This window comes from Bidens hawaiensis, unplaced genomic scaffold (genome assembly GCF_021521415.1).
Source record: "Bidens hawaiensis isolate Kalapana, Puna unplaced genomic scaffold, B.hawaiensis_p1.1 tig00040624_1, whole genome shotgun sequence".
NCBI lineage: Eukaryota > Viridiplantae > Streptophyta > Magnoliopsida > Asterales > Asteraceae > Bidens > Bidens hawaiensis.
In genome coordinates, this window is record NW_027497178.1 from 47,829 (window position 1) to 71,988 (window position 24,160).

At 37.7% G+C, this 24,160-nt stretch overlaps 1 protein-coding gene and 1 pseudogene across 1 annotated transcript; one reads left to right on the forward strand and one right to left on the reverse strand.

The window, feature by feature from the left end:
• The first annotated feature begins 8,026 nt into the window (after positions 1-8,026).
• Positions 8,027-19,366, forward strand: LOC143592224 (helicase-like transcription factor CHR28). The gene is made up of 11 exons (XM_077072185.1): positions 8,027-8,438; positions 8,741-8,832; positions 8,917-9,925; positions 10,015-10,086; positions 10,185-10,262; positions 15,799-16,663; positions 17,519-17,649; positions 17,735-17,950; positions 18,029-18,547; positions 18,619-18,828; positions 18,915-19,366. Exons 1-11 carry the CDS (start codon positions 8,286-8,288, stop codon positions 19,017-19,019), a joined length of 3,450 nt encoding a protein of 1,149 aa, XP_076928300.1. The 5' UTR covers positions 8,027-8,285; the 3' UTR covers positions 19,020-19,366.
• A 450-nt stretch (positions 19,367-19,816) lies between these two features.
• LOC143592229 (caffeoylshikimate esterase pseudogene) lies at positions 19,817-20,735 on the reverse strand (annotated as a pseudogene).
• Between the last annotated feature and the right edge of the window lie 3,425 nt (positions 20,736-24,160).

The following is a 24,160-nucleotide window of genomic DNA, read 5'->3' on the forward strand; positions in this document are numbered from 1 at the left end:
TATGTATGATGTAAGATAAGATGCATGTATGAATATTTATGATGTATGCATAATATACGTATGATAAGTTAATGGTACTTGAACGCTCTTTGGAGATTGCACGTATTGTCAGGAAAAATATTTAAGGACATGTATAGTGTGAAGCTATGGAAGAAAGGGTACCGTACCCTAATAATATCCGAGGATGAAGGGTATTGGACCCTAGTAATATCCGAGGATGAAGGGTGACCAGACCTTAATAATATCCGAGGATGAAGGGTGACCGGACCCTAATAATATCCGAGGATGAAGGGTATCGGACCCTAAAAATATCCGAGGTATGTAGGGTGAAACGCCCTTTATAATGTATGGTTAGATATGAATGTGTATGGACGAATGCTGATCTTGATATGTTGTAATGCGTACCTTCGGGCACGTATATGTGTATGAAAAGTAAGTTATGTGATTAACTAGAACTCACTCAGCATAGCTGACTTTTAGTATGCACGCAGGCAAATAGGTTGAGGCAGCTCGCGTGACTGAAGACACATGGCATTGAAATCGAAGATACTGGCATCTCGAAGAAATCTTGTGATGTTTTAAAGACTATGTTTTGTTTTAATTGACTACGAATGTTTTATAAGACATGATTTGATGGTTATGTAAAATGTTATGGTTGAAGTTTTATTATTCCGCAAAAGTTTTTGTTAACTCTGATATTTAGAACTGCGTTTATAAGTAAATTCAATGTTAAAGTAGGACTACCGGTAACGGGGCCTTACATTTGGGTTGTGAGATTCATTAAGACAATTTTACAAATACTTTGTGTGCATCAAAATCTAAATCGCTCACTAGCTCTTTAATCAACCAATATTCTTTTAGTCATGTTACCATACACATAAACTTCACTTCTTTCTTTGATTCTCAACATTAATTTTTTTTTACAAATGGGCAAATTCATAATGAACTTTTTAATTATAGAATCCTGGTAAGTGTTAAAATTCTAGAAAGTGTGAGAAATATTATACATTGATATCGCCTTACTCGTTAATGATAATCAATGAAAAAGACGAGAATAACTATGTAAACTCAAATACAGTGGCGAATCTAGTGAGCCATAGTCAAGAGACTAGTTACATCCGAATTTGTAATTAAAAATCCATTTAAATGTAAGAAAATGTATCATAAAACATGTATAGTTTTGCGTCCAGCACAATGTTATTAAATCGCAATGGAGCATAAAGAGTATCATATGGACATACGGTCGTTATGTGAAAGGATGTAAAAGTGATATTTTGTAATCTAAATCAAAATGAAAATGATAAATGATAAAATGGATTTTGGATAGAAACATATACACATAGTGATTAGTATCATGTAAAAGCCACTATCGGAGGGTTGCACGGTTGGGTATAGCTAGGGTTGTCCAAACTGTTCACCGCTCGCTCGAAAATTACGCGAAAAATGCTCGTTCGATTTCGCTCGGGGAAGTGAGTCGTTCGGCTCGGTCTGTTTAAAAACAATCCAAGCACGAACAAAGCCATGCTCGGTTTGGTTCGGTTCGTTTTGCACGAATTATTTTTAGTTATTAGTTTTATATATAAACTTTATGTATATATATAAAAGTATACCATTTTTTTAAAGTTTTTAAAATTTTTCCTCTTTTGTGTTGAACTCAAAGTTCAAATTTAAACCTTAGCCGCTCGTTTTATATATGTTTTGTTGTTAACTTTGAGTTTTATATATTTTAAAGTTGGAAGTTTAGACAATTTAGAGTTAAAAGTCTTGAATTAATGATATTTTGAAGTCTTCGAAATTTAAAATTGGAAAATTTGTACGAAATCAATCGAAACCAAGCCGCTCGGTTACAAACCAAACCAAGTTACAGCATAGAGATATCGCTTGTTTCTTTAAATTCAATTCGCTCGACTCGGCTCGCTTTCAAACCAAACCAAGTATGAATATATCCGCGTTCGTTTTAGTTCGGTTCGTGAACAACCCTAGTTGGGTATGGTTCAAATCCAACTATCATAGGGAGAAGGACTGAACACGTATCTCATTTTTATGCGCCGTAAATAACTCTGGATGATATAAACAAGACAACTTTTTGGATGTTAACATAAGTTTATTTTATATAAATAACTAGGACGTTACTTTCGGCTGCACTTTGATAAATAAACATGTCTTAAATTTAGGTAGTTTCAATTTCAAATATAGGGAATGTCGGTGCCTCTTTATTGTTTTGCTTTTTTTAAAAACTTGTCTATTTTTAAAATAAGTCACTCTGATATGTTGTGTTATTTATATGGGCAAAATTGTTATTTTATATGTTTATAACATTTATTGAATTTAATATGATTTTTAGTAAATAGATTTAAAAAAGGGTGTGGATCAAATCCTACTATCCTAGGGGATGACTAAACACGTATCTTATTTCTATGCGCCATATATGATTCTAGATGAAATAAACAAGACATCTTTTTGTATGATAACATAAGTTTTTCTATATAAATAAATAGGACGTTACTTTTGGTTGCAATTTTGATAAATAAACGTGTCTTAAATTTAGGTCGTTTCAATTTCAAATCTAGGGAATATTGATGCCTCTTTATTGTTTTGCTTATTAAAAAAACTTGTCTATTTTTAAAATAAGTGACTCTGGCATGTTGTGTGTTATATATATGGGCAGAATTGTTATTTATGTGTTTAACATTTATTGGATTTAATATGATTTTTAGTAAACATATTTAAAAAGGGTATAAATCAAATCCTACTATCCTAGGGAGAATGACTGAACACGTATCTCATTCTTTTTTTTTTGAACGGCAAACGAAAGCAAATTATATAAAAAAGAAACCACACAATACAACCGAATCTAACTAGCCATTGACTAGCCAACGACCCAAACAAAAGTCACAAAAACAAACAAACCCCTATCTATACTTTATGTAAGGCCCCGTTCCCGGTATTCCTATTTTAGCGTCGGATTTACTCATAAACACAGTTCTATAAATCAGAGTTTATTTAAACTTTTCGCGGAATATAAAACATCAATCATTCGTTACCAAACATTAAATCTTTTATTTGATACCATAACACAAAACATTATATTTAAAACATATTTTCTTCTGTCTTCATATGCCAGCCGTTCAATCCATGCCATGTGCCATCCTCATGCTAACTCTATAATCAGCTCACCTGCGTGCATACTAAAAGTCAGCTACGCTGAGTGAGTTCTAGTTAATCAAGCAACTTATCATACAACTACTACATGCATCATATACGCATCCGAAGACACGTAGCCTACTATCTAACCTGCTCACCTTACCACTTAAACTCTTATTTACCCCTACAGCTTAGCCACTTTAATAACGAATAACGTTATGCCACTTTGCCACTTTAATAACGTACCACGTTATGCCACTTTGCCACTTTAACGAAGTCACGCATAGGCTTACCCTACCACGTACTATCGTCATGCCACTATCACTCTTACTAGACTCTTGCCACTTCTAACACACTCTACCTTTACTTGTATACAACACACTTCATGTCATTGCATCATTTACAAAATAACCAAGTTACGTCATAACATTTACACACTTATAACCACCTAGAGATCATTTCCCTTGCCGACACGTGCAATATCCGAAGATCGTTCGCGTACCGACAAGCAATCATTCATACCTATCACATATATCTTATATGGCATACACTTACCACTTAAGGTAAGTGTATTAACTAATCACATCGAGTATGCACACAACCCCGAAAACATAACAAGGAAAGGGGCTAGAAACTCACATGAACTCTGCTTCTTTCTTCGACAGTTGTTAATCCCTTCTTTAACTGATCTCGGCTGACTGTACAAGTTACGCGTATCAATACTCATCTGATCTAATCTAACGACCTAGTGTTAAATCACTTTTACTTAGCATAACTACGTTTTCCTTTGTTTTAACATTCTAGCATTTTATCTCCTTAGGTCTTTACAATCCATACCATCAAGTGTATACACGTATGCATATACGGGTCGCCATGTATCCGGGTCTCAATTTAAGCGAATCTTAGACATAAGCGAACTTAGATATTAAGCGAACTTATACATAAGTGAACTTATACATAAGCGAACTTAGACTTTATATCAATAAATCAATCAATCAATCAATCATACCCAGTGGAGTCCCACCAATAGCAAAGCTATAAGTAGGGTCTGGGGAGGGTGGGATGTAGGCACACCGTACCTCTATCCAACGGGATAGAGAGGTGGCTTTCAGAGAGACCATCGGCTCTTGACTACATATGTATGCGACAATATAAAAGGAAATCGAAGTTCAACTATAGTATAATTCATAGTAGCACGTAGTAAAAAATGATAATACTATATATATATATATATGAAAAAAAAACCATAATGGTGTGTGACCAAAATAAGGTAAATATAGGCCCCTAAGGTATTCATTTCTCCCTAAAAGTCCTTAACTTTAATTTTACTTCTCCAAGAATTCCTATCCTTAACCATGTCCTCTAAGAGATTTAGGTCTATCAAATCATGCCTAATCAGCGGACTTATATATTGAGCGAACTTATACATAAACGAACTTAGATATTAAGTGAACTTATACATAAGCGAACTTATATTGAGCGAACTTATATATGGCGAAGTTACAGCAGGCGAACTTGATCAGCGAACTTAGATTGGATTAAGGCGAAGTTACAGCAGCAGCTACGGGTCCTTTCTCAACCCCCATAATCATCCTCGTTTTAATGTGTAACCCCTTGATATGATATTATCCAACCCCGTGAACATTCCCATGATCAATTTCGGGTAAAACTCGGCCCGAAAAAGTATAAAGTTTGGACCTTTAAGCTAAAAACGTTCAACACTAGGTCTAAGGTTTATTTTAAATGAGACATATGCAGCTATAAGTTCGTTTCTAACATCAAGTTTGTTACGTTAATACTCATTTATACCCGATCTACTCTAGTTTAAAGTCTCAAGGCTAACCGTTCATAAAAACATAACCTTTAACGATAAAGAGCGTACCTTTACCCGTTTTTAGGTCACGATTTAGGTTGGTTATGAACTACGATCTTGAATCTTGATTGTATATCAAGGATTTAGGCTAGAATCAATCTCGGATCTTCTTCTTCTTCTTCTTCTTCTTCTCACGACCGCAATAGTGTAGGTGTGTGTGTGTGTGTGTAGAGAATAAGATGGATAAAATAGATGTAAATGGAAATGATTAGGGTTTAAGGGGGTATTTATACTTTCTTAAGCCCATGGACCTAAGGCTCATCTTTCCTTTTTGGTCCATAACTAATCCCATCTAATTATCCTACTTACTCTTCCATATTTTATTATTATTATTATCGTTCCACTACTCATTTATTTCACCCGACGCAAATAATATATTAATTATTATTTTAGAAATTCCGGGATGTTACACTTTAAACCTGCAGTCCTGCACCAATCCTCCCACGTATCTCATTCTTATGTGCCGTAAATAATACTGGATGAAATAAACAATACAACTTTTTGGATGTTAGCATAAGTTTTTTTTATATAAATAACTAGGACGTTACTTTCCGCTGCAACTTTGATAAATAAACGTGTCTTAAATTAAGGTCGTTTCAATTTCAAGTCTAGGGAATATCGATGCCTCTTTATTGTTCCATTTTTTTTTAAAAAAAACTTGTCTATTTTTAAAATAAGTCATTCCGGCATGTTGTGTGTTATGTGTACGAGCAAAATTGTTATTTTATATGTGCTTGACATTTATTGAATTTAATATGATTTTTATTAAATAAATTTAAAAAAGGTTTTATCCAAAATTTCTAATTTTTAAAATGGTAATGCTAAACGTACCCCCACCCATCTATATTTACTGAACATACCTCTTTCCCTCAAGTTTTATATTAATACGATTCATACATTTTTGTTGTTTGTTTTGTCATTTTGTTATCTTTTATTATCATTATTATTTTTTTAAAAAGCATTTTTTTTATTTTTATTTAATACGTATATTTCTATTTAAAAGCCTATAAAAAAAATAAAAACATTTTTTTTACTTAGAAAGATGTTTTTTTCTTATCTAAAAAACGTTGTTTTTCTTGTTTTAAAATAGACTTGTTTAATTTTTTTGGAGAGCGTTTTTTTAAATTAAGACTTAGTTTACATTATTTTATAAAAAAGCATATTATTTTTTATAAATAAAAGGGTAACATTAATTTGACTATTTTCTTAGGTAACATTAATCTCATGTATCCAAATCTAACAAAAAATCAAATTGTTTTGAATATATTTTATATAAAAAAAACTAGCTAGAGAAAGCATACATGTAAAAGATAAACAAACTTTTAATAAGATCTTAAAGATATAAAATAATAAAACCAACAATAAAAAAGTTGTAAAACAAAAATAAAAACTTAATAGTTTTTTACTTGATATTTTGAGAGAATTATAATTAAATAACATAAGATGGACTAACATGTCAATTACAAATGTTAAGGGGAAACGAATGGGTACAAACGAGTGTATACGTTTAGTTTGCCCTATTTTTTTAAATTAAAATATAACTTCCTAACACATCCAACTTTGTTTCATCAACAAAGAAGTTTTTTCCTAAAATGAAACTTTAATATGTTTAATCAAAATAGATGGTTTTTCCTGAATAATAAACCTCACTTCTCCCGATCTTGTCTATCCTTGTTAAATAAGCTTTCAGTTAATAACGTGTTAAAATTATGAAAAATCCAATATTTTAAAAATTGGTATTTTACTGGATTTGATTAGATGTGGTAAAATAGGTTGAACCGGAATGTACCGAAAGATTCAACCGATTTGAATAATTTATATTGTACTTCCATATTAAAACAACTTCAACTTTAAAAATAACTCAAAAGTACATTAATAAATATCACACATGAATAATGATCGAGTCAAATAGAAAGTTTTTACTTTGTATACGAACTTAATCAATTATAAAATATGTTAAGAAACCAACTTTGGATTTGCAAGATACAAATTTGGTTATTAGCGAATCGCCGTTTATTGTGTTTACTCGTTTCAGTTGTATCTACTAGGTTAAAAGTTCTCTTTTAAAAACTATAGGCCGCGAAACATATAAGAAATATACTAGGTTTAAAACCGGTATATTTTAAAATACTGATAGTACGATATTCTAGCAAACTATCCAAAAATATTGAACTCTAGATATCGGGTTCCTTACCAAAATCCGGTATAACCAGTTTAACCATTGATACGTACTGGTTTCTAAAACAATGGAAAAATCCATAAATATCTAATACAAATAACTGAATAAGCTATACATATGTGATAAACAAAATTAATGTAAATGCTAATAAATACAGTATTAATTAATTTGGCTAATTCATAATCTGATCTATAAATTATATCAAGTAACTTAAATGTCATTTAATAAGAATATAATCATCTGCAACCGACATAATCATAAATAAATAAATTCATTTGAATTAGTTAATTAGTTAGTTATTTTTTTTTTGTAACGACTAACGAATGGTTCAAATGACTACTAACAAAATTCATTACATCGGAATATACTCGTCTATACATATATAATGGAAAAAATAATGTTAATTTCAATAAATATACAATATTAATAATTTTGACTAATTCAGGTTTTAGTGGCAAGGCCGTAAGATGTCTCCCCTCCCTATATCAAGATGCATGTTTGATTTTCACTTGGGCCGGTTCAAAGGACATCCGAATGAAATGATGAATCATAACTTTAATCCTGGTTTCGAACAGAACTTGAGGCTAGGGTTTATGAATTACATCCGGTTTCCAACCATATGGGAAGTATGGTTTTACGACGATCAAGCAGCCAACCTTAAACATGGCCCTCACACGTGTGATCTTGTACCGTTAAAAAAATCTACTTTCATAATAATAAATAAAATAAAAGGGATGAATCCCTCAATATACATATGCACCCAAAATAATAATAATAATAATAATAATAAAAAAAGGGGAAAGCGAGGAAAAACAGCACCAGTCACGCGCAGATTCCAAATCTTAAAAGCCTTCAACGACGGGGAAAAGTCATAATAATAATATTCACAACACATACATACATACATACATCACCCAGAAACTCCAAAGAAACTTCTCCCCGATTTCACCCCAAAACCCCCCAATTTCACATAATCAACCCTCAATTTCTCACCCTCCACGGAGAATATATATATCCGGCCGTTACAGTAGTGGTTACGGTTATAACTTGACGAATTAGGGTTAGGTTTTGGATTATTTTTTGGCTCTGATGATGATGGCGAACGTTGGCACGTCTTACGGATGGCAATTCGACGGTGATGATGACGATGACGGCCTTATGGCCGATGACGCTGCCCTGAGTATGGATATGGACTCCTTCATGAGTATCCTTGAAGAGAGGAATCCTGATCATTCTCACCAGGTAGATTTTGTTGCTTAGTTTCATGATTTGGAATATCATGTGTTGAATTGTTGATTAGATGTGGCCATATGTGGTGTTTGTTTAGGTTTAATGTGTAGGCTATCATTTATGTGAAATTGCATGAGGTATTTGACTTTTTATGCCATCTAGGGTTAGTGATTTGAATTTTGGGACCAGGTTAATTGAGTTTTTGTTTAGTTAATGTGATGAATATACTGTTGAGTGGGGCATCTATGTTTAACAAATTGATGATTTCATTATTTATTATTAATATTGTTGACTATTTTGATATATGTTTTCAGAGTGGATTAGTTGATCCTTCTTTAAGCACCGCACCGTTTAACGAGTCTGCTTCAGATGTTGGTCCTAATGACCACTCTCCAACTCTTTATGGTAACAGTTACTTCTCATGAATGATGAACAAAATTATGTGTTTTGTGAGTATGTATTGTGAATTCTTACTTATGACTTGGATTTTTCATGCAGAAGGGTCAGCTTCTAGGACTGTTTACTCAAGTGGTTCGTCTGATTGTGGGAAACAAACGATTGATCATGGGGTGACAAAGGTGGAGCCTCAGCCAGATGTCTCATCTGCACACGTGAACTCATGGACCCCTGGTGACTGGACAATGCCAATGCTACCAGGTAACTTTTCGTATTCGGGACATGATGACAGCAAGGAGTATTTTCGATCGTCTGGTCATTATGACATCAGGGAACCTAAGTTTGAGAGAGCTACTACAAGTGGGACCTTTGATGGTAATTTTGATCTCAATATGATGGATAACTCTGGGATGACTGATGAAATGTACTCTGATGTTTTGTACAACATGAATGATAAATCTCCCATGCCATATGGCATGGATATAAATGGACCATCTTATTCTGGGCCTCAATCTGTGATATATGATGATGGAACGCTGTTTGAGGATAAGTTTGCATCAGCCAGTAATACCTTTTTACCTAGCAGTGAAAGCTCTACTGAAACACATGCTAAAATGTCCACCAATGGGACTCATTATCCTTCTATGTTACCAAGCAAAAGAGAAATTATCTCTATCATGGATGGGACATCTGATGTGGGTACCGAAAGATCATATGATGATGCTGATCTTTTTACTGACATCAAATCGTTGCCACCATTTTATGGAGCCCAAAATTCTCGTGATTTTGTCAATATCAGGAACAGTTCAGTCATGCCACCCCAATCGTATATTTTTCCCGGTATAGGTTTAATGTCACCAAAAGTTGGCCCGCAAGCATATGTGAAAAATACTACATACATCGATGTTGACAACCCTGATATATGTATTCTGGAAGATTTGAGTGTACCTGCACCTAGAAAACAGCCTCCTGTAGAGGGGAAATCACCTATTAGTGTTCCTGTAAGGCCTCCAATTGTTGTTCCTCCAGTTCACACTGGATATAATAATAACGTGAGGGCCAAGGCAAATGATGAACATATTATTTATCGAGCAGCGTTGCAGGTGAGTCTAATATTTAAGTATCATTAGATGCAGGTTTTTGTTGTTTAGGCATTCTGAATTTGATGAATTTGTATGTTGGTCAACTGCAGGATCTTTCCCAACCAAAGTCAGAGGCTTATGCACCTGAAGGTTCATTAGAGGTTCAACTTTTAAGACATCAGGTTCAGAACTGTGTACAAAATTTTAAAATTTTGAATATGATGGTTTAAAATGGTTTTTTGTGGATTTCGTGTTCTAAATTTTTGAGGTGTTTTGACAGCGAATTGCTTTATCATGGATGGTTCAGAAAGAGACTAAGAGCTTGCATTGCTTTGGAGGAATCCTTGCTGATGACCAGGTGGCTTGGCTTTCCTTTATTTATATATTTATAACTTTAAGCACTTTGCAATTACCATGTTTTAAAGTTATGTCTGTTGATGGTACATTATAGATATTTGAACTGCGGCCCATTTATTTATGAATGGCTTGATTCTGGTTGATGCCTTATCTTGAATGGGTCAAATGGGTGTAGTTAAAAGCTAATAAGGAAACATTGTTAGGTTCGGAGTCACACACAAACACGAATACAATAGTAAAACCGAAAGAATAAACGAAAGAGACACAAGGATTTAAGTGGTTCGGTCACGGTGTATGACCTACGTCCACTGTCGATAACTGGGGTTTTCTTATTATTGAGTGATACCAACTTACAAGTACAGGAGAGAATATATAGACTAGACAATTAGGGTTTAACCCTTTAACTAAACTGGGCCTGATTAGAGCTTTTGGGCTTGGCCAAAACTCAAACAGCTTAATCTCCTAATTCTGTCTATTCGTCTAAACCGGACCCGACCCATGATGGATCGGAGACCACAACATAACAATCTCCCACTTGGGCTTCGAGACATCTTCTCTAAACCACCACTTGGATGCGTCAAACATTTCAACCTGCTCCCATTTGGAGACGTAAAATGTCTTCACCTGCATTGCCTTGTACATGTAAAATAAAACCCATCTGGTTTTGCACCTCCTAGTTACCCTTCGCCTTCTCAACATTATTCCTGAAGGCCTGCTGAAGCTCTGCACAGCTTCAGCTTATCCAGCATCACCGGCTTGGTGAACATATCTGCTGGATTCTTAGCACCTGAGATATTTTCCAAACTGAAAACACCATCACTGATCAAATCTCTGACAAAGTGATATCTCCTCCCGATGTGCTTAGTCTTCGAATGATAGACTGGATTCTTCGCAAGTTTCACTGCACTCTCATTGTCACAATATAAGAAGAACTCTGCCTGTTTCTTTCCCAACTCTTCAAGAAAAGTTCTCAACCATACTAATTCTTTGCTTGCTTCGGCTGCTGCCATATATTCTGCCTCAGTGGTTGATAAAGCAACACTTTTCTGAAGTCTGGACATCCAACATACTGCTGTTCCCCCAACTGTGAAAACATAACCAGTAGTGCTTTTAAACGTCTTCTTACATCCACCCAGATCAGCATCTGAATAACCCCTGAGAATTGTATCCTTCCCCTTAAAACATAACCCCAAACTGGAAGTACCCTTTAAGTATCTGAGTAACCATTTCACCGCTTCCCAATGTTCCTTTCCCGGATCCGACATAAAACGACTAACTACCCCGACAGCATGAGCAATGTCTGGCCGTGTACAAACCATGGCGTACATGAGACTGCCAACAGCAGATGCATACGGAACTTTAGCCATCTCTGTTCTTTCTTCCTCTGTTCTGGGAGACTGGTCTTTGGTAAGTTTGAAATGACTTCTCAGAGGTGTGTTTCTCGGTTTAGTCTTCTCATCATTCATCCTGAATCTTTCTAACACTTTCCCTATGTATTTCTCTTGGGATAGTGTTATGGAGCCATCTTTCTTTCTGGATATACTCATCCCCAAAATCTGTTTGGCTGGACCAAGATCTTTCATCTCAAATTCATCAGACAACTGTTTCTTCAACTTGCGAATCTCCTTCATATCAGATCCTGCAATTAACATATCATCTACATAAAGAAGTAGAATGATATATGAGCCTTTAAACTTCTTTAAGTAGCAGCAATGGTCGGCCTCGCATTTCTTGTACCCAGTTCTCACCATAAAATCATCAAACTTTAGGTACCATTGCCTAGGTGCCTGCTTCAGACCATACAAGCTTTTCTTCAATTTGCAGACCCATTTTTCTTTCCCGGCAACCTGAAATCCCTCAGGTTGTGCCATATAGATCTCCTCGTCAAGATCACCATGTAAAAATGCTGTCTTAACATCTAATTGCTCTAGATGTAAATTTTCTGCAGTAACAATACTTAAGATCAATCTGATGGTGGTCATCTTCACAACTGGAGAGAATATTTCATTATAATCAATTCCCTTCTTTTGCTGGAAACCCTTGACCACTAAACGAGCTTTGTATCGTTTAGACCCATCATGTTCTTCCTTGACTCTATAGACCCATTTATTCTGTAGAACTCTTTTATCTGGTGGAAACTTGGTTAAAACCCATGTCTGGTTTTTACTCAAAGAGTTCATCTCCTCCTTCATAGCATGCTCCCACTGGAGTGAATCTTTCAACTTAAGTGCTTCATAATAACTCTCTGGCTCACCATTTTCAGTTAAAAGGAGATAATTAACTGAAGGTTTGTAACGTACCGGCTGTTTAGAAACTCTGGTGGACCTCCTAACCCAGTGCTGAGGCGGGTCAGGTTCTTGTGGAGACTGTTCATCCTCAGACTCTGAACTCCCACTGTCAGAGACTCCCTCTGACTCTTCATTTCCACCAATATCATCATCTTCAAATTCAGGAACTGTGGTTTCTTCAGTTTCTGTCTCGGGTTCGGTAGCTGACTCAACTGTCTTTTTCTGAGCATCAATTTCATATTCAACCTGCTCTTTCTGAACCTTTGATTTTGAAGTGTTTCTATCTTTGTATAACTCAGCCTCATTAAAAGTTGCATGCTTGCTTCTGACTACTTTTCTGCTTTCTAAATCCCAAAGCCTGTAGCCCATTTCGTTTGACCCATATCCAATGAAAACATATTTTTTAGCTTTAGCATCAAGCTTGTCATTTTTCACTAGATCATAAGCGCTACACCCAAAGACTTTCAAATGCTTATAATCTGCAGCTTTACCTTTCCACTCTTCTTCTGGTGTCTTGAAACCCAACGGTACTGACAATCCCCGGTTAATTAAATAAGCTGCAGTGTTAACTGCATCTGCCCAGAACGTCTTTGGAAGCCCGGCATTAAGTCTCATACTTTTTGCCCTTTCATTTAACGACCTGTTCATTCGTTCTGCCACTCCATTTTGTTGAGGAGTGCCAGGGACTGTAAAGATCATCCGAATACCGTACTCTTCACAATAATCACGGAATTCTTTGCTAACGTATTCACCACCGTTATCCGACTTCAAGCATTTCACCTTCAAATCAGTTTCCTATTCAACAGCAGTTTTCCATTTCTTAAAAGTATCAAAAACATCAGATTTATTTTTAAGAAAGTAAACCCATACCTTGCGTGTCGAATCATCAATGAAGGTGACATAATAGTGCGATCCTCCCAAAGAAGAGACTGAAGTTGGTCCATAGACATCAGAGTGAATAAGCTCCAATTTCTGAGCTTTCGGTTGTTTTCCGGTCTTCACAAAAGATACTTTCTTCTTTTTACCGAAAACACATGGTTCACAAAATTCAGATTCAACCTTCTTCAGTTCTGGAATTTTTCCTCTAGCAACGAGCATTTTCATCCCTTTTTCACTCATGTGGCCGAGTCGTTGGTGCCACAAACTAGACTGACTCGGTCCACTGGTCACTGCATTTACCCCATCAGCTGGAATTTCAACCATGTATAAAGTGCCCTTCTTTTTACCTCTGGCGATCACAAGATTCCCTTTCACAACTTTCCATTTACCCCCACCAAACATAACATCATATCCTTGGTCATCTAACTGTCCAACAGAAATTAGCTTTCTTCTAAGGCTAGGAACGACCCGAACATCCTTTAGAGTCCATGAGGTGCCCAATGAAGTTTTTAGTTCAATATCCCCCATCCCCGTGATATCAACAGCATGATTATTAGCCAAACGAACTTTACCAAAATTACCTGTTCGGAGATTCTTCATCTTCTTCGTGCTATAAGTGGCATGAAAAGATGCACCAGAATCCATAATCCATGAATCTGTTGATTCTTCAACACAGCAGATAAGAGTCTCTTCTGAACCTTCTGAATCATCTGAACCGGTGGCCAGATTAACTTCCTTCTTAGATTCTTTCTTTTCTTTTGAAATTGAGGGGTTAAGGCATTGGTTTCTGAAATGCCCCATTTCTTTGCAATTCCAACACTCAATGTCTTTTCTGGGCTTTGACTGACTTCTTCTTCTAGACTTTGACCTACCCCTGCCATTACCTTTCTCTCTTCTCCTACCTCTCCCTTCGGTGCTCAATATAGAACTAGATGTCTCACCAGAATTCCTTCTTCTTATGTCCTCCCCTAAAATCAAATCCCGGACTCCTTCAAAAGTAAGCTTAGTATTCCCAGAAGAACTACTAACTGCAGTAACAGTCCCTGACCAACTTTCGGGTAACGAGGATAACAAGAGTAACGCTTGAACTTCATCATCAAACTTGATATCAACAGAAGACAAACGAGAAATAATAGTGTTGAAGTCATTAACATGAGAGGTAACAGATGCCCCTTCCTTCATTCTGGTGTTAACTAGCTGTCTAATCAGAAATACCTTGTTTGATGCAGAAGGCTTTTCATACATATTTGACAAGGCTTTCATAAGACCATACGTGGTAGTTTCATTTACAATATTGAATGCCACATTCTTAGCTAGTGAGAGTCTAATAACAGCTATGGCTTTTCTGTCAAGTACCTTCCACTCATCATCTTTCATACTTTCCGGTTTCCTCTCTTCTAGTGCTTCCATTAAATCTTTCTGACATAGCAAATCCTCAATTTGCATTTTCCACCATCCAAAATCCTGACCATCAAACTTCTCAATCTTGATCTTTCCGTCCTCAGCCATTATCCAAACTGAGCTTTGATTACAGCAAACAACCAAACTACCCAAGGAATAAAAGGACTGGAAACTGATCAGAAAAAACGAACCAACAGCTGCGGAACCCTAATCAGCGGCGGCGGAACTGTAGCAGCGGCGGTGGTACTGTAGCGGCGGCGCGGTACTATAGCGGCGGCGGTACTGTAGCGGCGGCGGTACTGTAGCAGCGGCGGTGGAACTGTAGCAGCGGCGGTGGAACTGTAGCAGCGGAGCAGCGGCGGCGGAACTGTGTGTATAATCGAGAACCAGGCTCTGATGCCAATTGTTAGGTTCGGAGTCACACACAAACACGAATACAATAGTAAAACCGAAAGAATAAACGAAAGAGACACAAGGATTTAAGTGGTTCGGTCACGGTGTATGACCTACGTCCACTGTCGATAACTGGGGTTTTCTTATTATTGAGTGATACCAACTTACAAGTACAGGAGAGAATATATAGACTAGACAATTAGGGTTTAACCCTTTAACTAAACTGGGCCTGATTAGAGCTTTTGGGCTTGGCCAAAACTCAAACAGCTTAATCTCCTAATTCTGTTTATTCGTCTAAACCGGACCCGACCCATGATGGATCGGAGACCACAACATAACAAACATGTCATATGGGTCATCCCAAAGTGTTAAGTTAATGCATAAACCTTATAAATCATCATGTCAATGAACAGATTTTTATTGGTTTTCTTGAAAATATACTTGAGACACTAATTGATTTAAGGAGGATTTTAATATTTTTGAAGATGCAGATCAACTGTTATGACCTGAGCCCATGTTGATCTCTTACCCGACTTGCATGTTCATTATCTTCTTGTTTTGTATGGTCATTTGCAGGGACTGGGTAAAACAATATCAACAATTTCTCTTATTCTGAAAGAAAGATCTCCATCTTCTAGTGTTAATACTGCTGAAAAGAAAAACATAAAGACAGAGACTTTAAATTTGGATGATGATGATGAGGATGATGTGACGGGGGGTAATCAATCCAAACAATCAGATTCTAGTGTGATGGAAAGTAATGCACAAAGTAGGCCAGCTGCAGGGACCCTAGTTGTATGCCCAACTAGTGTTCTTCGTCAATGGAATGATGAGTTGCATAACAAAGTAACCAGCAAAGCTAGGCTCTCTGTTTTAGTATATCATGGTCCAAACCGAACCAAGGACCCATGTGAGCTAGCCAATTATGATGTGGTTCTAACTACTTATGCAATCGTGAGCATGGAGGTCCCCAAACAGCCACTCGTTGATGAAGATGAAGATGAAACAAAAAGGCGTAACGAATTTCATCCCGGGGGGCCCTCATCTGGAAACAAAAGAAAACATTCGTCTAGTAAGTCTTCTAAGAAAAGCAAAAAGGGAATTGACTGTGAGTTGTATGAATCTCTTGCTCGGCCTCTTGCTAAGGTGAGATGGTTTAGGGTGGTACTTGATGAAGCGCAGAGTATTAAGAATCATAGGACACAAGTAGCTAGGGCTTGTTGGGGTCTTAAGGCTAAACGTAGGTGGTGTTTGTCAGGGACTCCTATTCAGAATGCTATTGATGATCTTTATAGCTATTTTAGATTCTTGAAATACGATCCTTATGCTGTTTATAAAACATTCTGCTCAACGATCAAGTCCCCGATTCAAAGGAATCCTGCAACCGGGTACAAGAAGTTACAGGCTGTTTTAAAGACTATTATGCTTCGGCGCACCAAAGGTGAGAGATACTTAGTAATTACAGCTGGAAAAATGGTACAGATTGAAATGGGTCGGTTCAGGTTGAAACTGCTTGGTTTTTTTTAATGGCCCAGATACAAAATCACAGAAAAGTGAAAACCCTTTTTTATTATCTTGAATAAACCGAAAAAGACTTAACCCTATTACAAACCATCGACCTATATATGAAGACTCAAAAACCCAAACCGAATTAAACTCTAAAACTTTTAACAAATAGATACTTTGAACTAACCTATGTTTATCATGACCCATTAAAACAAACCTAAACACATAAATTAACAAACCAAGTAAATAACCCAATTAAATATCTTAACTAATTAAAAAAACCCATAATTACCAAAATACCAGACTGCCCCTGAACTCTTTTAACCCAAATCGGCCCATAAACAAACCTGCTTCTTCTTTGCACCGATCCGTTTCACTCTTCACACAACAAACCTATGTTTATCATGACCCATTAAAACAAACCTAAACACATAAATTAACAAACCAAGTAAATAACCCAATTAAATATCTTAACTAATTAAAAAAACCCATAATTACCAAAATACCAGACTGCCCCTGAACTCTTTTAACCCAAATCGGCCCATAAACAAACCTGCTTCTTCTTTGCACCGATCCGTTTCACTCTTCACACAACAAACCTGATTCTTTCCAACAATTTTTTTTTTCCAATAATTTGTTGGACATGATAGAGAAACTATATCTTTACTATAAAAATACACGTTGGGTGAATTACTGAGTTTCAACCCCTTTTGACTCATTTGGTCTGTTAAAATTTTAACATAATCCAAGTGGGAAATTAATCCGTTTGTTGCTTTTATATTTTGTTAAGCTACACTGCTTGATGGAGAACCCATTATATCTCTGCCACCTAAGACTATTAATCTGAAGAAAGTGGAATTCACTTCTGAGGAACGCGATTTCTACCGCAGGCTGGAGTCTGATTCCCGTGCGCAGTTTGAAGTATGTTTTTTTTTTCTTTTATCTATTGTATATTTCAGTTACCTTTCATGCAAATTTACTAAAATAGAACTTATAATTGTATCAGGAATATGCAGCTGCTGGAACGGTGAAACAAAACTATGTTAACATACTGCTGATGCTTTTACGCCTCAGACAAGCCTGTGATCATCCTCTACTGGTCAAAGGATGCAAGTCAAGTTCTGAGTGGACGTCGTCTCTTGATAAGGCCAAACAGCTTCCTCATGAAAAACGAATTAGTCTCCTTAATTGTTTGGAAGCTTCTTTATGCAGCCTTTGCAGTGTATGTTAAAAGTTTAAACATCTGAAACAACATTCTTTGCTGATATTTTGTCATCAATATACTTCTAAAATTTCGCAGGATCCACCTGAAGATGCTGTGGTGACACCTTGTGAGCATGTTTTCTGCAACCAGTGCATACTTGAACATCTTTCAACTGATGATAGCCAGTGCCCGTTTTCTAAATGCAAAGCTGTTCTTAACACATCATCGATATATTCTAAATTGACACTCAAAAGCTCTATTGTTGATGAAATAACCGAATTTTCTGGTATGGTGAAAGCTGAGATTAATGACCCTAATTCGTCTAGCTGGTCCTCAAATGTTGTAGCTTCCGAGGCACTCGATTCCTCTAAAATTAAGGCAGCGGTTGAGGTTCTAGAGTCTATCGTCAAACCCCGTGAAATAGAAACTGATGATAATAATAATAAAGTCAAAGTTGTTAGAGAGAAAGCAATTGTGTTCTCGCAGTGGACTCGGATGTTGGATTTGCTTGAAGCATGCTTGAATAAATCTTCTATTGATTACAGAAGACTTGATGGAACAATGACTATTGCAGCACGTGATAAAGCCGTGAAGGATTTCAACACTCTTCCAGAGGTTTTTTTTGAACTTTTAACGATATATTTTGATATAGTCAGAAATTTGTTTAAACAATGCTGTTCTTGTAGGTTACTGTTATGATAATGTCATTAAAAGCAGCAAGTCTTGGATTGAACATGGTTGCTGCTTGTCATGTGCTGCTTTTGGATTTATGGTGGAATCCAACAACTGAAGATCAAGCGGTTGATAGAGCTCATAGGATTGGGCAGACTCGTCCGGTTTCTGTTTTAAGGTTGACTGTTAAAGATACCGTTGAAGATCGCATATTGGCTCTTCAGGTATATATATTTAATCTTTCCATATTTATCCGTATTTACCCTTAAAATTTACGGAAATTAGAGGTCTGCGCGTGTGGCTTTTGCAGCAAAAGAAGAGAGAGATGGTGGCTTCTGCATTTGGGGAAGATGAGACAGGAGGCGGCCAGACTCGGCTTACAGTTGATGACTTGAAATACTTGTTTCAAGCTTGATCAAGGTTCATTAATGGATATATTGACTTCCAGTGATGATAATTAACAAAAGCAAGAATTATTTTTTTTCAGTATCTTGGTAGTTGTTCTTTAGAAGGTTTATAGAAAGATTGAATTCTTTTCAAGACTGGTTTTGAGTTTGGGCTCATTGTATAGGATTATATTGGCATACAGCAGGTGAAGATATAGAGGTTTTTGCTTTTGGTTTTATTATGTTTTTATATATTTTCTGCCTTCTACTGAAAACAAATTATTTTATTTTGATTATATAAACACATATAAGATTGTATGCAGCGTCTACAGTTCGGTTTGACCAGTTTTGAAGATAGCAAGCAGAACCGATCCAACGCAATTTGGCATGCCTATAAAAACATTTTGCTAGTGCAAGTCTGGGCCATTTGACCGGCTTTTTATTATTTTCTTCTTTTAAAACTTTGCATTAGTCTTTTTTAAAATGGTACCTATTATGTATATCTATAGCTGTGAAAATAGATAGAGGAAAATAGATGGTTTGGTTTATATGGACAATTTCAAGTTTTAACATGTGAATCGTTACACCTGGTTTTCAATCGGTAAACTCTAGACCGGATCAGTTGTATACATACAGCACTGACACATTGTACGAGCCTTTGCTATATCATACTACTCGAATAACATTAACCCGATAACAATGATGCTCTTGCACAACGAACTCAATTTCAATAGTTTTCAAATTAATCAGAGTTTGGTGGACAAACAATATCAAAACACACTCCCTAACACAAATCAGTGAAAACAACAATCAAATCATCTCAATTCATCAACACCGATCATTCAACCACGCAAGAATATCACCACGAACGACCTCAACATTCTCATCCGTCTCCCCAAACAACAACGAATGCATCATCCCATCGTAAATCCTCAACTCTTATCCTTACTCTTGGCTTTGTCATACAACTCCTTACTCACAGCAGGATCAGTAACAGCATCCGCATCACCATACAACACAATAAACGGTATCTCCACATCACTCAACCTCCCACTCAAATAATCCGTCACTCGCAACAACTCGGTCACCGTCCCCAACCTCGGCTTCCCCGTATACCTCACCGGATTCATCGCCCCAATCACCCTCTTCTCGGCCACTTTAACCGACTTATCAACCAAATCAGCGGTGGGCACAATCGCTAACCTCGGAGCAAACCTCAACACAAACATTAAAATCTCTGGAACCGGCCACCTGGGTCTAACATTATCCGAAATCTTGCACATGGGTGCAATCAATATCGCCCCGTCAAACATGTCTGGTCTTGTAAACTGAGTCAACAAACATATAGCTCCACCCATAGATTCACCAAACAGAAACTTAGGAACCGTAACCTTAGACTCAACAGTAGCAGTAACAGATTCAAAGTACGCTAACAAATCTTCAACAACAAGGTCAACGTTTGGAACAAAGGCCTTGAGACCATCGGATCTGCCGTGGCCTTCCATGTCAGCCGAAAAACATGCGAACCCGTTGGCGGTGGCTTGAAACGTCCAGCTGATGTCGTTGCCGTAGCCGTGGACCATACAGATGATGCCACGTGGTGGGGTTAACGGAACCCATGATCTGGTGAAGAGAGATAAGCCTCTTGGAGAGTTGAAGAAGGATGTTGTGGAGTCTGTAGTAGTCTTGCTCATCTGGTGTGTTGCCCCAATAATATTTTCTTTTCTGGATGATATCATCGTCATGGATATTGGGTGATATGATCTGGCCTCTGTGATCTCTTTTTATTTTTGTTTATTTTATTATACTGGGCTTTTGCTTGTAACGATTGAAAAAAATAATAAGATTTTAACATTTTATTAATTCAATTGGTATGTTATGTGCGGCACACGTTTGATGACTGACTTGTATTTAAGCATGTGGATGTTAGATAAAGCTTCCTTGATGCCAATATTCTTAGTGTGTTTCTCTTTTAAATATTTGTCTGTTATATTTAAGTTTTTTACTTTCATTATTGACAAAATTGAACTTCTTTTACGACCATGCTTCGTAAGTAACCTTGGTAAGATTTAGTAGTTAGAAACACCATAATACAAGTGGAAGCACATCATCATAGACTTTATAACCATGACGGACCCATAAGTTGTTTTTTCTTTTATGAAGTCGAAAATTTTTGAGTTTAAAAATTTATCGTCATATATCTATATAATAACATATATGATCTGATCGTGTCGGGTCACTATGTGTTTATATAATATTCCTCATCTAAATCTTAAAAATTTGGTGAACTACCTCTTGTGCATAACAATTTTGAATTGAAAATTTATCGTCATATGCCTATATAGCAATTCTTTTGGTTTGGTCAAACAAATCATTCATTATATGTTTATATAATATTCGTCACCTAGATCTTCAATTTTTTTTAAGTACTGTAGGGGTATGGTACTAAACCCGGTTTTACGACCCTAAATTTATTATGTTTGGCTTATTTTATTATATGGACTAATACAATGTTATTGGGCTGAGGGGGTTTTGTGGAGGTAACCCTAACTGGGCCAGGCCCATTAGGGTACCATGATGGTGGCCATGAGGCTCTCTATATAAGGAGGTCTCCACCTCCTTATTAAAGGGTCATGCTCAATAAGAGCCACCACCATATTTTTGTGTCTGTAAACAAGAGATCCTTGAGATTTCTTAGCAGTCACCTCCACACCCCCAAAAGGCCATTGCAGATCTCAAGCAACCGGAGAAGAAGATCAAGACGTGGTTCGTTCATCTCGACATCCGTGGAAACATCGTCACGGATCAGGTCAGATTCATTTCATGTTTCGACATTGGTGCCATCCGTGGGACGGCAACGAACTACCCTTCGATCTTCGTCTCGGTTCTCAGATCTCTCCCAAGAAAAACCCAGATCTGGAAGTTTACAGAAAGAGGCTTCAAGACTTGTTCTATTAAAGCTCAAAAAGATCCATAGATCTAAAAGAGGCTTCCAGATCTGTGCAAAAATGAAGCTGAAAAGGATTTGTAGATCCAAAAAAGAAACTACCTGATTCGGATGATCAAGCCTCCGGATCTGTGATGATTTTAAATTCTCTCCGCTCCGAGCTTCAGATCTATCTAGATCTGATTTACAGATCTAGATCTGGATTACAGACCTGGATTTTAGGTTTAAAATTACAGTCTAGATTACGGAGACTTTCGCCGCCATGCACGCGCGCCCGCGAATTCTCACTCCGCGGAAACCACCATGTGGGTTTTGCGCAGAAGACTGCCACCATGCATGCTCGCCAGCGGGTCACCATTCCGCCGACATGCGTGAGCGCCCGTGGAAACCACCGCGGAAACCACCATGTGGGTTTTGCACAAAAGACTCGCCGCCATGCATGCCCACGCAAATCTCCGCCATGCATGCGCGCCCGCGAGTCACCACTCCGCCGGTTTGCATGCGCACTGCCAAGGATCAAGCTTCGCCGCCATGCATGCACGCCCGCGAGTCACGACTCCGCCGCCATGCGTGTGCAAGCCTGATTTTGATTTTTGCATACATGTTTCACACTTCCTTTTATTAATTTGAGCAATATGACAACATTATATTGACATCAAACAAAAATAAAACGAAGTAAAACATACATGCGCGAGCTTCAAGCTCAGACGCGTTGACGAGTTTTAACTCTAAAACGTCAGGGCCTTAGCCCAATAATATGAGCCTTAGCTCAAATTACTCATAGCATCCATCCCACATATTGCGCAGTTGGACCATAACATACCTAAGCACAACTAAGGCAAAGCACATGCCAAAACATAGTTGTTGAGGTTTCAGGTCGGGGCCGCGCATGGGATTATTGAAGGGGGTATGCACCCGCCTTAACATCGAGCGGGGCGGGTCAACCCACAAAATATAGACGAGGCTTAAAATCAGGATGTCATGAAGACACAAAGCCAAAACCTATGCGCGTGGCACATATCGCACATGCTCACGCATATCGCATATGCTCACGCATCACGTATGCTCACGCATATGCTCACGCATCACGTATGCTCACGCATATGCTCACGCATATCACATCTGCGCGTGGCGCAGATGACATGCTCACGCATATCGCATATGCTCACGCATCACGTATGCTCACGCATATGCTCACGCATCACGTATGCTCACGCATATCACATCTGCGCATGAAACATCTGCGCGTGGCGCATATCACATACGCGCCAAACTTAAAGGTTGGGAATCCTCATAAACCCATAGGCCACGCGCCAAATTTAAAGGTTGGGAATCCTCAAACCCATAGGCCGCGCGCCAAACTAAAAGGTTGGAAATCCTCAAACCCACACGGCTACGCGCCAAACATAAAGGTCGGGAGCCTAATAATATCCCACATGGCCACGCGCCAAACATAAAGGTCGGGAGCCTAATAATATCCCAAACGGCCACGCGCCAACATAGGTTGGGCACACCTCATAATTTGCCCGAGGATGGGAACCTTGTAATACATCCACTTTTAGTTGATGTGTTTTTGCAGGTTCGGCTACTAGCCGCACAAACGCCTATGACATTATTATTATTATCTGGCCGTTTGTGTCTCCATTATTATTTTGAAGACAAGCCGGGATAGTCATCCTGCGCAGAAGAGGCCCTTGTGGGCCAGTCATTATCATCATATTATAGCTCGTAAGACGCCTCGCGCGCAAGCTTAATTATATTATAGCTCGTAAGTCGCCTCGCGCGCAAGCTTTATTATTCCTATAGCTCGTAAGTCGCCTCGCGCGCAAGCTTTATTATTCCTATAGCTCGTAAGTCGCCTCGCGCGCAAGCTTTATTAGTCTTATAGCTCGTAAGTCGCCTCGCGCGCAAGCTTTATTAGTCTCATAGCTCGTAAGTCGCCTCGCGCGCAAGCTTTATTAGTCTCATAGCTCGTAAGTCGCCTCGCGCGCAAGCTTTATTATTCTCATAGCTCGTAAGTCGCCTCGCGCGCAAGCTTTATTATTCTCATAGCTCGTAAGTCGCCTCGCGCGCAAGCTTTATTAGTCTTATAGCTCGTAAGCTGCCTCGCGCGCAAGCTTTATTATTCTCATAGCTCGTAAGCTGCCTCGCGCGCAAGCTTTATTATTCTCATAGCTCGTAAGTCGCCTCACGCGCAAGCCTTATTATTCTCATAGCTCGTAA

What these genes read in the sequence shown, in the direction of transcription:
- LOC143592224 (XM_077072185.1), top strand. Translation starts at nt 8,286, where the DNA reads ATGATGATGGCGAACGTTGGCACGTCTTACGGATGGCAATTCGACGGT. An exon ending in ATCCTGATCATTCTCACCAG is followed by an intron (nt 8,439 to 8,740) that starts GTAGATTTTGTT and finishes ATATGTTTTCAG; the next exon opens with AGTGGATTAGTTGATCCTTC. An exon ending in CTTTATGCAGCCTTTGCAGT is followed by an intron (nt 17,951 to 18,028) that starts GTATGTTAAAAG and finishes AAAATTTCGCAG; the next exon opens with GATCCACCTGAAGATGCTGT.